The sequence below is a fragment of the Drosophila takahashii genome, chromosome X (genome assembly GCF_030179915.1).
Source record: "Drosophila takahashii strain IR98-3 E-12201 chromosome X, DtakHiC1v2, whole genome shotgun sequence".
Classification (NCBI taxonomy): domain Eukaryota; kingdom Metazoa; phylum Arthropoda; class Insecta; order Diptera; family Drosophilidae; genus Drosophila; species Drosophila takahashii.
The window spans coordinates 20,178,468-20,192,014 of NC_091683.1; the positions used below are offsets into that span (position 1 = coordinate 20,178,468).

The 13,547-nt window shown below is 38.5% G+C and overlaps 3 protein-coding genes and 1 long non-coding RNA gene across 5 annotated transcripts in view; 1 reads left to right on the forward strand and 3 right to left on the reverse strand.

Moving 5' to 3' along the window:
* Mnt overlaps positions 1–2,724 on the reverse strand; it is a 42,644-nt gene extending 39,920 nt beyond the window's left edge. Inside the window, exon 1 of the mRNA XM_070218642.1 lies at positions 2,516–2,724. The gene's annotated coding sequence lies outside the window, so the exon portion shown is untranslated. The remainder of the gene's footprint in view (positions 1–2,515) is intronic.
* Positions 2,725–3,188: 464 nt separating this feature from the next.
* On the forward strand, positions 3,189–6,720 carry Parg (Poly(ADP-ribose) glycohydrolase). The gene is made up of 2 exons (XM_017138093.3): positions 3,189–4,121; positions 4,178–6,720. The coding sequence occupies exons 1-2, from the start codon at positions 3,415–3,417 to the stop codon at positions 5,550–5,552; spliced, it is 2,082 nt and encodes a 693-aa protein (XP_016993582.2). The 5' UTR covers positions 3,189–3,414; the 3' UTR covers positions 5,553–6,720.
* Positions 6,721–6,762: 42 nt separating this feature from the next.
* Positions 6,763–8,044, reverse strand: LOC138913809 (uncharacterized). 2 transcript variants are annotated; one of them, XR_011419651.1, is made up of 3 exons: positions 7,867–8,044; positions 7,593–7,821; positions 6,763–7,533 (listed from the first exon to the last, which is right to left on the reverse strand). It is a non-coding gene; the product is annotated as an uncharacterized lncRNA (long non-coding RNA). The 2 variants fall into 2 exon arrangements; XR_011419650.1 differs by having other exon boundaries at positions 6,768–7,533; positions 7,593–7,799; positions 7,867–8,039.
* Positions 8,045–8,249: 205 nt separating this feature from the next.
* Ilp7 (Insulin-like peptide 7) lies at positions 8,250–9,559 on the reverse strand. The gene is made up of 3 exons (XM_017138079.3): positions 9,342–9,559; positions 8,642–8,814; positions 8,250–8,536 (listed from the first exon to the last, which is right to left on the reverse strand). Exons 1-3 carry the CDS (start codon positions 9,476–9,478, stop codon positions 8,367–8,369), a joined length of 480 nt encoding a protein of 159 aa, XP_016993568.2. The 5' UTR covers positions 9,479–9,559; the 3' UTR covers positions 8,250–8,366.
* Between the last annotated feature and the right edge of the window lie 3,988 nt (positions 9,560–13,547).

A 13,547-nucleotide genomic window follows, 5' to 3' on the forward strand; every position in this document is an offset into this window, starting at 1 on the left:
TTTTTTTCTGGCAAAATACATATGAAAAACTTGGGGCTTCAAAGGTACTCGAAAGGGGAGGGAGATGGGCGATAAAGTTGAGCGACCCTCCTTAGCAACACGTGTGGTCTGCCCTCTCTTTCTAGCTATCTATTTGCCTCCCCCTCTAATTGTTTTCGCTTGTATGCAATAAACATTATATATTGGCGTTTGCAATAGGTGAGAATGCAAAAATTATATAATTTTAAAGGGTAGTTTTCAGGAAAAAATTACAGCTCACTACTTATTCTAAATTTTACATTTATTTTGTATAAATTGTTTTCTAGTTTTGAATCTACATACATATTTATTTATTGACAAACCAAAGTTTGGTTTAAGATAAAAAATCATACATTAATTAATATAAATTAAAAAAAAATATTAGAGAGAAAATAAAAAGTCAATGCTTAAAAAAATAGTATAATATATAAAATAGTACAACATTTTGGAATGGAAGATGATTTATAGTATTCCCATTTCCGTTATGTATTGTTGCACATATCCAATCCACACTGTAACTGCAAGGTTTTCTCCACTTTATCTTCCTCTTCTTCTCGTTCATCATCCTCTTCTTTGTTTTGCACTTTGTTTTGCCAACGTGAGCCAAGTCGCGTTGACAAAAGCAACAACAATTTCATTTATCATTTCAGTTTTTTTGTTTTTATTATTATTGCATACAATTGAAAAAGCTAAAAACAACCATGAGGGCAAAAAACAAAAAAAAAAGGAATTTCATAACTTGAAATTGAAGAAAGTAAATTAAAAAGTAGTCAAGTACCTCGACTATCAGATACCCGTTACTCAGCCAAAGGAAGTGCGAGAGAGATGGAGATATTCAGGCAGTAATGCCACTGCTTGAATTTAATTATTTGTTCGTAACTTTCTAATGAGTGCTCTGATTTTAAAAATGTCTTCTACATTTCGATAGGTATTATTTATAACAACCAAATTGCATTTACAACTTTCCTTCTACCTGTACCATACTTTTGCACGAATACAATATACCCTTTTATAAAACATTTCTAGATCCCTTTTTAGATGTTGTCACGTCACTTTAGCTTTTAACCCCATACATTTCAAACAATTGTAGATCACATGATATAACCCACTGCTTTACCTACACATTTAATTTTTTCGCTCAAAATGAACAGTGATCACTTGGTAAAAACAACCTAATGATCATTCTTATTATATATTTTAATTTATGGTTTTAAAATTACAGAAAAATAAATATAAATTATGATTAGAAATAACTTCAAACAGTATTATAAATTAAGAAGAAGTATATTTGTACATATGTATAAAAGACTGCACTTTTCACAAATTAATTAAATGTCGGAATTGATTTTTGCCTCTTTTTGTTTTCTTCAAAATTCGAAATTGACTCATAGAACTGCAGTCTTCTTCTTCCAGCTGTTGATTAGTATTAGTTCATGCTTTTGAGGTGACCTTGAATAAGTTTACTAACATTTGGCGTTTTTTTGGGCGTTTTTCATTGCCCGCTTTTTCTATGCGATTATTTGGCTCTGTGCAATTTTGTTGTTGCTTGTTTTTTTGCCACTCCCTCAACGCCTCCCCCGCTCATTCCATCTCTTTTTCGCTGACGCAAATTAGAAAAGAGACAGCGCTACATGTACAGTGGAGATTCAAATAATCTAATTACAGTGGGCCACCAACATATTTTGTTCTTTACTTTTTAAACAATTCTATGGAATATTTTTAGTTTTAAATATTTAATAAAGAAATAAAGATTTATGAAATTAAAACTGAAACATAAAACTTGATCACTACTTAGGGAGAGTTCACAGTACTTTTTTCGTATATTTCTAGGTTATGGTCAAGGCGAAATCTAAGCAAATTTGAAGGCTAAACACAAACACGAAAAAAAGAAAAATAGAAGAAGGAGAGATTTTGTTGTTGTGGAATTCTTCTGATAATTATTTTTTGTTTTCTATTTTGTGGCTCCCCTTTTGAGGCTTTTTTGTTTGTTTACGCCTCCGCAAAGAGGAGCGAAAGAGATGGGGCGACAGAAATTTCGCGGAGAGATAAAGGTGTGTTGAACTTTAGCAAAAGTACATTTAATAAATTATATTTATTTTGGTTTTTAGCTAGCTGCGAATTTGCTTTTTCTTTTCTTGTTTGGTTGTGTGTGTGTGTTTTTATGACCTTTTTTATATTGTTTTTGCGGCGCTTTCAAAACAAACAAAAGCGCTCCCTCTCTTTTGTTTTATTCCCTCTCTCTCTTTTGCTCTCAGAATTTTTGCACGTGTATGCAGCGGTCTTTCTTCTTCTTTTCAACACGTAAGCTTAAAAGAAAGAGAAGCACAATGCTACAGTCGCATAAGTGCGAGTGGGAGCGCCATAATAGGGGTTAAAAATAAAGAAACCGCGATTTTGCCACTGACGTCAACAAAAAAAAGACCAAATATGAAATTCTGTGACTACATTGCAAACTATTAAACAAATAGTTGGCCACTATTTTCATATTGTTTCTTACCTTTGTTTATTTATATTTTACTACTAATTAACCGATTTTGGCCGTATTCAACTTTGTTTTCTAGGTAAGTGCACTTTTTTCAATTTCCGCTTTTATATTTCGTAAATCTCAACACTTTCTTTGGCGCTTTTTCGTTGAACTATCGCACTTTAAAAAAAAATAGGGAAAATAGTTGATAATTTGTGCGCCGATTGTTGTTGTTTTCTGTTTACTTGTAGTTGTTGTTGTTTTTGCAGCCCGGTTTTTTCGCAATTCGCATTGCAACGCACTCAAGGTTTGGTACTCACTATATTTGGTATTTAAATACGATACCGATAGTGTGGTGAAAATACCAACTGGAGATGGGCCCACTTTGGACCGCCAAATTTGAATTTATTTATTCGGCTTGGGTAGTAAGCATTTATATCGAAAAAAGAACCAAGCTACTATTTTGTTTTATTAACCACCAAGTTCCCCTGTATATTTTAGACATGATTTTAGTTTCAAGCAACCGCTTGCGGATTTTTTCTATGGAATTTTAACATAGTTTAGGAAATATTAAATTTATTTATTTTACTTGTTAAATTAAGCATTTATAAAAGCTTCATATGAAATTAAAATACGGAAAATAAGTTAAATGCTTCTTCTTCTCGCTGAGGAGGTTGCCACCGCTAGGCCAGCAAAGACACACACCCAAACAAATGTTATCGATGTTTGGCCACCTCTAGTCGGAGGACCACCTGATATCGATTAGCCTATCAAAGTGGACCACCTGATATCGAAATACGGACAACATAAGATATTCCAGGATATTCCAGAGGATCTACCAATTTTCGGCTCATTGCCGCGGAGCAAGTGCATCGTCCGTCCTGACCAACCGGCTGGGCGCGACTGCTTGGTTAGGATCCGCATCCGCCGCAATGTCGCAACAACAACAGCCGCCGGATGGCGGGATTTCCGAAATGGAAACGGAGGAGGAGCAGCCGGCAACCGAATCCTGGCGTGGCCTGCCCATGGAGGCCATACGTCGTCACCTCCGACCCTTCGAACTGGAAACGCTGCCGGCCGTCGCCGCTGGCAATCTGCACCGGGTTATGTACCAACTGCCCATCCGGGAGACGCCACCGCGGCCGCACAAATCGCCGGGCAAGTGGGACTCGGAGCATGTGCGTCTGCCGTGCGCGCCAGAGTCGAAATACCCGCGGGAGAATCCCGATGGCAGCACCACCATCGATTCGCGGTGGGGCATGATCGAGCGGGCTCTGCTGCAGCCCATCGAAACGAGCGAGGAGCTGCAGGCGGCCATTCTGTCGTATAACACGACATACCGCGACCAGTGGCACTTCCGGGCGCTCCATCAGCTGCTCGACGAGGAGCTGGACGAGAGCGAGTCGCGGGTCTTCTTCGAGGACCTGCTGCCGCGCATCATTCGCCTGGCTTTGCGACTGCCGGACTTGATCCAAGCGCCGGTGCCGCTGCTCAAGCAGCACAAGAACGCCTCGCTGAGCCTGAGTCAGCAGCAGATCGCCTGCCTGCTGGCCAACGCCTTCCTCTGCACCTTCCCGCGGCGCAACACGCTGAAGAGGAAGTCCGAGTACAGCAGCTTTCCGGATATCAACTTTAACAGGTAACTTTGGCATAGAGATAAATAGAGATACATTTATATGGCTTAATCCCCCACAGACTCTATCAATCCACGGGTCCCGCCGTGCTGGAGAAGCTCAAGTGCATCATGCACTACTTTCGGCGCGTGTGTCCCACGGAGCGCGGTGCCAGCAATGTGCCCACCGGCGTGGTGACCTTCACGCGACGCAGCGGCCTGCCGGAACATCAGGTCGACTGGGCGCAGAGTGCGGCGCCGCTGGGCGATGTGCCGCTGCATGTGGACGCCGAGGGAACGATCGAGGACGAGGGCGTCGGCCTGCTGCAGGTGGACTTTGCCAACAAGTATCTGGGCGGCGGTGTTCTGGGCCATGGCTGCGTTCAGGAGGAGATCCGCTTCGTCATCTGTCCGGAGCTGCTCGTTGGCAAGCTGTTCACGGAGAGTCTGCGCCCGTTCGAGTCGCTGGTCATGCTGGGCGCCGAGCGGTATAGCAACTATACGGGATATGCCGGCAGTTTCGAGTGGTCCGGCAACTGTGAGGATTCCACACCGCGGGACAGCTCGCATCGGCGGCAAACGGCCATTGTGGCCATCGATGCCCTGCATTTTGCCCAATCGCAGCATCAGTATCGCGAGGATCTTATGGAGCGGGAGCTGAACAAGGCGTATATCGGATTTGTCCACTGGATGATCACGCCGCCGCCGGGAGTGGCTACCGGGAATTGGGGCTGCGGAGCCTTCGGCGGAGATCCCTACCTCAAGGCCCTGCTGCAGCTGATGGTCTGCGCTCAATTGGGCAGACCTTTGGCCTACTATACCTTCGGTAATACCGAGTTCAGAGATGATTTCCATGACATGTGGCTGTTCTTTCGCAGCGAAGGCACTACGGTGCAGCAGCTTTGGAGGGTATTAAGATCCTTCAGTAGGCTGGTCAAAGAGAAGGGCTCCAAAAATCTAAATCTATACGAATTTATTAGGGAGGAACTGAAGAAGAAGCTCAAAGAAGAGGCTCCATCCGCAGAGGCGGGAACATCTAAGGCGAGCGGCTCAGGAGAAGCGGAAGCAAAGCCCTCGAAATCAGCGAAAACGTCGCCGGAAATCACCAAAAAAAAAGACACCATTACGCAGCAAAGTCCCGATCTCTTTCCCGCGCAATCATCGCTGGATAATTCCGATTCCTCGCCGGAACAGGCCATTCTCATGCTGTCCGATGACGAGGAGGCCAATGCCATGATGGAGGCCGCCAGTTTGGAGGCGAAAAACAGCGAGGAGCTCAGCAGCAGCAGCACCACGAAAACAGGAGGATCCGGTGGCCGCCAGTTGACGCTGCTCGAGATGCTCGACTCTCATTACGAAAAGGGACAGGCCTCGAAGAGGCCAAGAAAAGCACCCGAGGGTCCAGCCAAAAGCCGGAAGGAGAACAATGTGGAGGACAAGAAGGATCAGGATGACTAAGTGATATTGCCCTAGAGGATTTGTACTGCCCTAAAATAAAAAGTTCTAAACTAAGACGTTTTAAAGAAGGCTTAAAATTTGAATGTGCTTGGTTTACAATGGAGTTTGCATTTTAAACATGCAGACATTTTTTTTTGGAAACTTAAATGCTCTTTGACACTTGGTAAATTTGAAGCGTTGCTTACAGTCTTTTAATTTTAAAAATTGTTACATTTTCTATTAAAAATTCTTATGAAAACACAATTTTTTTCTTAGGTTAATATTTATATAAAAATATTAAATTAGTTGACTTTTAAATAAAAATTTTGAGAAATATTTAAAACTTTCCTGTACTCTATCTCTGTTCAATAATGTTAAAGTTATCATTTTATGATATTAAAAAAACTTTAATTTACGTACATAAAACAAGATCTATGTGTATAGCAGGAGTTGTATAACGTTGCATTATTAAATAGGGTAAACACATTAAAAAATGAGATATTCGATTATTATCAATTTTATATTCAATTTTCAAAGAATTGTTATAATAGTTGTATTACAAGCAAAACCATATTAGTATGTTGTATACCGATATTATTATTTGTGAAGTGATATCATGTTAATCATGTTAATGGATTCAAAGAGGACATTGATAAATTGTAAAAAATGTAAGTTCCGTACATTACCGATGGACAATTTAAGATTTATAATTTTCTCAGCATCTTGATATTCTTGTAATTTTCTAGGCTAAGATAGCAAAAGGCATGTATAAAAATTGTTTGTAGATTCTTTAAATGCCTAATATATAATATGTAGTTGAACTTAGTAAAGTTTTTTTAACCAAAACCTTTTTATTTTCAATAAGAGTTTATTTCACAACAACAAGAACATCAACAACAACCACGAAAATAGGTATGTAAATGGCAACTCGTTTTCAGTTAATTAAAACTATGCAACATGAAGTTGTTAAGAAAAATTCAGCATAGAGTTTTATAAAATAAAAAAGCGAAGTATTTCGGATAATATTATGTTTGGAGTTTCAAAACAACAAAGCTTTAACAATTTTTTCCAGGTCGTTCATGGCAACTAATGGAAGTTCGTACAGACCTATTATGTTAATACTTTTTCGAAAAAATTATTATGTTTCGATAAATCATTAAAAAAAGTGTATAACTTCAAAATTTCAAAATATATACATTTTTTATTTTTTTTTAAGTTTTTTTCTGATAATTATCGATGTAGACTGGCAAATGCATTATGTTTATTACAATTTCGTATACAGCGGATATTTAGTATTTAGTTTGAGCTTCGATCTGAAGACCCCGTTTGGTGAACCCTCTTGGTCTTGGAGATGTAGCATCTGGGTTCATCGTCCTTATCGTTGGACCCACCTACATGGGCCTCATCTTCCTCCTCTTGGAATTTATGAAAGTTTGTGGAGCTCCTGTCCTGTGTAATTTGTTTTGTCGCCATCCTCCAGACTGCGTGGACGTAATGGATCCGAATCCTCTGCGGTGAAGTGATACAGACATGACCCTGCCCGAAGTTGGAGTCCCGTTTCGGGACGCAGAGTCGTCTTGTCTTTGATCGGTCCTTGAGACTGGTAGAAGCTGCCCGGGTGGTCACCGTAGGATGCATCACATTGATGATGCACCATCCGGTGACCGGTGAAGCTTCTACCCGGCTGAAGGAACCGATTAAGGACAGAATGACTTTGCATCCCAAAACGGGACTCCAACTTCGGACAGAGTCATGTCCGTATCACCTTACCCCGCAGGATTCGGATTCAGTAACTCCGCGCGATCTGGAGGATGGCAACAACACAAATAACACCCAGGGCAAGAGCTCCGCAAACCTCATAAATTCCAAGAAGAGAAGAATGAGTTCCAGGTAGATGAGTCGGACGAAGAAGGGATCCTTATATCCTTATCATTTTCTTCTTTTGCTATTTAACTCGAGCCGCATCCGTCATCTCTTGGAGATTTGTTCACTTAAATTGTGTCTGAATAAAGCATATAGGTTGGTAAAAGAAGAATTAACATTTACCGCACAACTACCCACCGATTATGGCATTTCTCCGATTTACGCGTAACGTCTGTCCTTATGGTTGCGATATATCCCCGACTGATGCCCCGGTTGTCCTTCGTGATCCTTGCGACTGGTTAAACTGTCTTTTTCGCCTTCTTTTGACTAGTTTCTAAACTCGCCGTATTATATTTCACCATCGATTTTAAAGGACAGCACAACTTCCTTCACATTCATCGCAGACTAGAGTGTATTAAGTGTTTAACTAAAATTTTTATTTGAAGAATATTATTTAACTGAAAGTACAAACCTTAGTGGTCTCAATTAAGAGGAATGTATTGTTAGTTAGCTAGCTCTTGATAATTTTTAAAAAGTGTAAAGAATTTTTTTTGGGTTATTTTTGTTTGAGCGAAGTGTTCGTCTCGAGCGACAAATTCGTAAAGACCAGAAATTGGGGAATGAAAATTTTCTTTGACACGAACTGGACAGCAAATATGCCTAATATGCCTAGTCATCTAATCTGACATCAAAGTCAATGCAATTCCCTATCGATTAATGAACAGAGCCTAGGGTTGTCACCCAAACTTACAAGCAATCAGTGTTGTTTAAGACTCTGGGCAGTTTAACGGGAAAAAAGGATTTTAAAGATATTCATAAATCAAATATGCAAGATGGCTAACAATGAAAACGGGCTTCTTTTCATTAAGAGTTTATTTCACCACAACAAGAACATCAACAACAACCACGAAAAAAAAGCGAATATATTTATATGGTTTTATATATCTAAGCGGATCCCACGTTGCTGGCGAATCAATAGTGATTGCGTCGTTTGTTCGAAGGACAGTACTCGGCGTACTCCTCCCAAGTGCAGCCCGCCTTTGTGCAGCACTCATTCGAGATCGATGGGGCATGACCATCCGCTCGGCGACTTCTCAGGAACATATTGGCATAGTTCACGTGCAGCCAGGTGGAGCCATCAGCTGTAAAAAATTATCATAGTTTTTCTGTTAAATTAAATTCTTCCAGTACTTTTTTTTGTTTTTTTTTTTTCCACATTATACACATAGAAATAGATGTAGGCTTACGGTCCGTGGAGCTCTTTTTGATCCAGGCCTCGTCGTTGCCCGTCCTCTTTTTGTTGCGCCGCGTCAGTCGGTAAATGTCCTTCTCGCAGGCCCAGTAAAGCTGACGGACGAGCTTGTCCCGGCAGCGGGAGTGCGCCTCCTGGTGCCACACGTTCTCCCAGTCCGATTGGGAACTGAAAAATTTATATACTTTCTTTTATCACTTTGGAACTCTTTAAAAACTATTTAAGGGCAACTCTTAAAAAAAGGGTTCTTAGTACCATTACCAAGTTTATTTAAAATGAAAATTCGCCAAAAAAAAACTGGAAATGCTCATTTATTATTCATTTTTGTGTTGAATATGATTATTCGGCCATAATACATCGAACCTCAAGATTTCATATCAGTAACGGAACTTCCCTCACGAAACTCGGCTGCTGTCAAACCGATTTTAGCCTTAGCGGTGTCAAATGAAAGGCAGCTCAATTTTAAAAACTATTTAAGTCTAACTATTTAAGGGCAACTCTTAAAAAATGGTTCTTGGTAAAATTACTAAGTGTATTTAAAATGGAAATTCGCAAAAAGAAACTAGAAACGTTCGTTTTGTTATTAATTTTTGTGTTAAATATTACTATTCGGCCATAATACATCGAACCTTTAGATTTCATATACCAACCGATTTTAGCCGGAGCGGTGTCAAATGAATGGCAGCTCAACTCACCGCTCGCGGAACAGCATCTCGAGACCCTCCTCCGTGTGCTGCAGTGCCTCCGGCGTGGGGATCAGCGGCAGGACGAACAGGAGGACGGCGCCGCAAAGCGTCCAGCTGCCCGTGTTGGGTAGTATCATCTTGCACATTTTTCGGATCCTCCCGGCCGGGACTATGGACTTTGGACTTTCGATCCTGGTGTGGCTCACACGGAGGACGCGTGGCGACTGAACGCTCTGGCCGGTTTGTTGTCCGGTTTTGAAATATATCCCGGACCGGAATCCACCGACGGCGGTGGCAATGGCGGTGGCGGCCAACTGTCGGGCGTCGGCGGCATAATTAAATCGGTTGGTCAGCGCTCTATTTGAAGTAATGAGGCCCGCATCCCGGGTCTCGACCTTTCACGCACACTTTCATTCGGCCAATCCAATCTAATGAAGAGCAACGGCAGCAATTGCGTATGCGGCCCGTTGTCCCGCTTATTGCCTTGTTTATCTGCCGGTCCATCGGACACCGCAAATTGGACCCACTTCTCTATCGCCTCTTTTTCCACCTGAGATTTTCCGTTCGGCCCACCTGCAAAGCCTGAAAACCTGTTGCTTGGTTAACAAAACATCATAAAATCCGGCAAGTTACACTGTTTGCCTCGTAAAACGAGCCGAACGCCGGGCACTTGTTTTTATTTCGAAGTTGGCATAAATTTTCCAATATTTGCACGAATTTCAATACGGCCCAGGTTGGCGAAACAGTGGGCTCAAATACCTATTGAAAGTACCAAAAAAATTACACTATAGAAAACAGTTTTTTTTGTTTTAACATTTTTTAGGTTGATAAGATTTATTTTATTTTTATATGAGGCATTCTCCGAAAAACCGACCAGGGTGTTGCCGCCCTATAATTAGGCAAAGTTGTTGGGCAAACATTTTTTGGGAATCTACAACTTTTAAATGAGTCAATCGTTTAAAAAAACCCAAATAAGAACAACAATTTTAACATTTTAAAATAACTATTTTAGAGAATGCCTCATATAAGTTAGATAAAATTTTTTTTTAGTTTCCAACCAATCTTAAATATTTTTATAAAAATCTTCAGAAACAAATTTTCACAAATTAAGTAAAGGAATAAATATAAATATTTTGTAAGACTTTTTTTTACCCAATGTGCGCACACACAAAACCGCCCACACAAAACCGCCCACACGAGACAATAGGTTAGCTAAATAATGTCACTGTTTACACATTCTGTGCGAATTTATGATGCACCTTTTCCGACCACAATCCTCCTCCAGATCCAAGTCAGAGTCCCTTTCCCTTGCCTATTTTTTCGAGCTCAGTTCTTGGATGACTTTGCCGGTGGTTGGTTGTTTTTAGAGGCCTTTTTTCTGTCATTTTTTGTAAGTGCTTTCCAAAAATAGATTTAAAATATAAAAAATACCCAAAGGTGCTAAATATTTTTTTAATGTGCTTATGTATTTTAAAAAATTCTACCTGTCAGTTTGACACCCAAATATTTACTTTGGATAAACAAACAATTAGTTCCCTGCAGGAAAAATGCGAACTAGTCTGAAAAACAACTAGTTATACAACTAATATAAAGCAACCGGAATTTGTCTGAATGCATTTGGACTACACAGGGTCTAGAAAATTTGAGCTAGTCGAAAAAATGATTAATACAAAACTAGTAAAAAAGAAACTTGTCTCGGACTGGTACCTTTCTGACAAAAAAAACCTTAAAAATATTTAACTGGTAGAACAAATACATGTTAGGGTCTAGTTAAAAAGGCAACTGGAATTTAACTAGTTGCAAATGAAACACATATGATCCAAAAATATAGCCTAGAGGGTAAATGTCTTGGGAAATTTAGCACTAAACAAATCAAACACTCGAGGTCCCCGGTTCAATCCCCAGTCTCTGTACATTTTTTTTTGTTTTTTGTTTGCTAGGTGATGCTTTAGTTTTATTTTAAACTTTGTTTAATCTGTCCGAGGCAATATATATGTGAAAAATCACTGTTTTTGAATTATGTCACACTAAAATTCATAAACCTTGTTAGGGCATTACAAAATGTGATGCGTGTATGGGTCAATCAGTTAGTGTGTCTACAAATCCAAAGGTCCCGGGTTCAAGTCCTAGAGAAGGCGACTTGCCTCAAAAAAAGTAAGTTTGTTTTAATTCAATTTAATTATCATTTACTGTATTTGATTACATAATAATTATCAGAAATTCTCTAAGGACCGCGACTATTGATTGGATACTAAATTAGGAGAGCATCAAGTTTGGCATCGTCAAGTACTAGTGAAATTCAATCACTTGTTGGTTTCGAGATTTATTTTTAGTTTTTTCGTGAAAATATTTTTTTCAGTGTAGTTTAACAGCTGTAACTATAAATTGGTTAACAGTCACTAGTGCAAAACTAGTAGCAAATTGACTAGTTGTTTCCGACGACAAGCATATGAAAAATGGACCACTTCGTTACAAGGAAATGGACATAACTTGAACTAGTTAACCTTCTTGACCCAACTAGTATTTTAATAGTCCAAAACTGATTCCGTTTCCTGCAGGGTTGAAATCAATGAGCAAACAAATAATGTGTCAAATTAATGCTGTAATTGTGTTTATCCTAGCATGTCACTTAAAACTATTGTAAATAGGCTTCGCTTTAATAAACTCAAATACAAATACATTATTTAATGTTGCATAAAAGGATTAAAACGATTTATTTGCATCACGTAACGTTTGGATTTTATTTACCAAAAAAAAAAAACAAAATGAAAGCCACTGACGTGCCAATAAAAAATCGAATTAATATTGTGTACACAGAGTCATCAATTTTATTTAACACAATGAACAAATTTTATTGTACATATACATTCATATACAAATACAATAAGTTCTGCTTTTCATCTTACGCTATAAAACTATTTGCTGCATAACCGAAAATCCAAAAAACGTATGATTACATATCATTATGCATTTTTTCCTCGCTAGTTTTTTTGGTTTCAACTTTTGTGAGGCTAGACAGCTAGCGACTAGCGAATACCCTACTGGGCACAAAAAAAACCTTTTTCAATTTTTAGCTTAAACTCTAGAATATTCAAATTTCTCTCTTTTCAATTTTGCCCATATTTTTTGGTTGTTTCCTTTTCTAAATTCAAATATTGTTCAATTCCACAACTGTGCTAGGAATGCAGTAGAATATACATTTACAAATACAAATATAAATACATAAATACTCATTTATGCTGCTATATATATTTATATTTTTTTGATATATAGATACAATAGTTTGCTTATGTTAAATACAGTAGCATACCAAAGGGGGAGTAGGTCTCCTTAGTCCAGAGATTAATCGAGAAGTCCAAATGCATACATGGGTTCTTGTATTATAAGTTGTATTATTCTTCATAATTAAAGTTTTATTTTATGTGCAAGGAAAGGAATTAATTAAGTATGCATTTAGTATGATTACGAACACCTACTCCCATTTTAGTATATTTCTAGTGTCATTATTTAATTTAATAGTTTTTTCTTTGTGTTACATTTAAATTCGACAAGGCAAACGAAAGAGTCAACAAAACAATAAAATTTGTTTAACTTACTCCCTTATGTAATAGTCAAATGTGTATAAATATCGTTATGTTTATTTAATTATAATTTACATGATTAACTTATGTCGTAACTAAAACATTTTGCAATCGGCTAATTTATGAATTAATTAACTCTAATAGAGGTGGAGGGGATTTTTGGGTGTCCTATGGCTAATGTTTCTTTAATGCAAAGGGTCTGTAATTTATGCAGATGAAAACATGAAATATATGTTTTTTTATTGTTGAATTAAATCTAGATTGATTTAATTTGCATAAAGAAAAAGGCTGAAGGAATTATGTGGGCTTATTTATATTCAATTGAGCTCTGCTAGTTTCAAAAAATAGAACTACTTTTATTCAGCCCCTAAATCGAATTAATCTAAAATTCCAGCTGTGTTAATATAAAGTTCATCTTAGGTGTAAGACAAATATCAGTTATCTGTGTTCTACGCGGCCAACAATATATATATTTCAATTGGCAACGAAAAAGAAAATTAGCTATCGAAAATCGTTCATGTAAATTCTATTTTCGCTGCCGGTAAATCTTTTTTTGTTCAATCTGGTCATGTAATTTTATAATAGCTTTTTTCTCAATTATAAATTTTCGCTATTAAACGCTTAATGGCTAAAT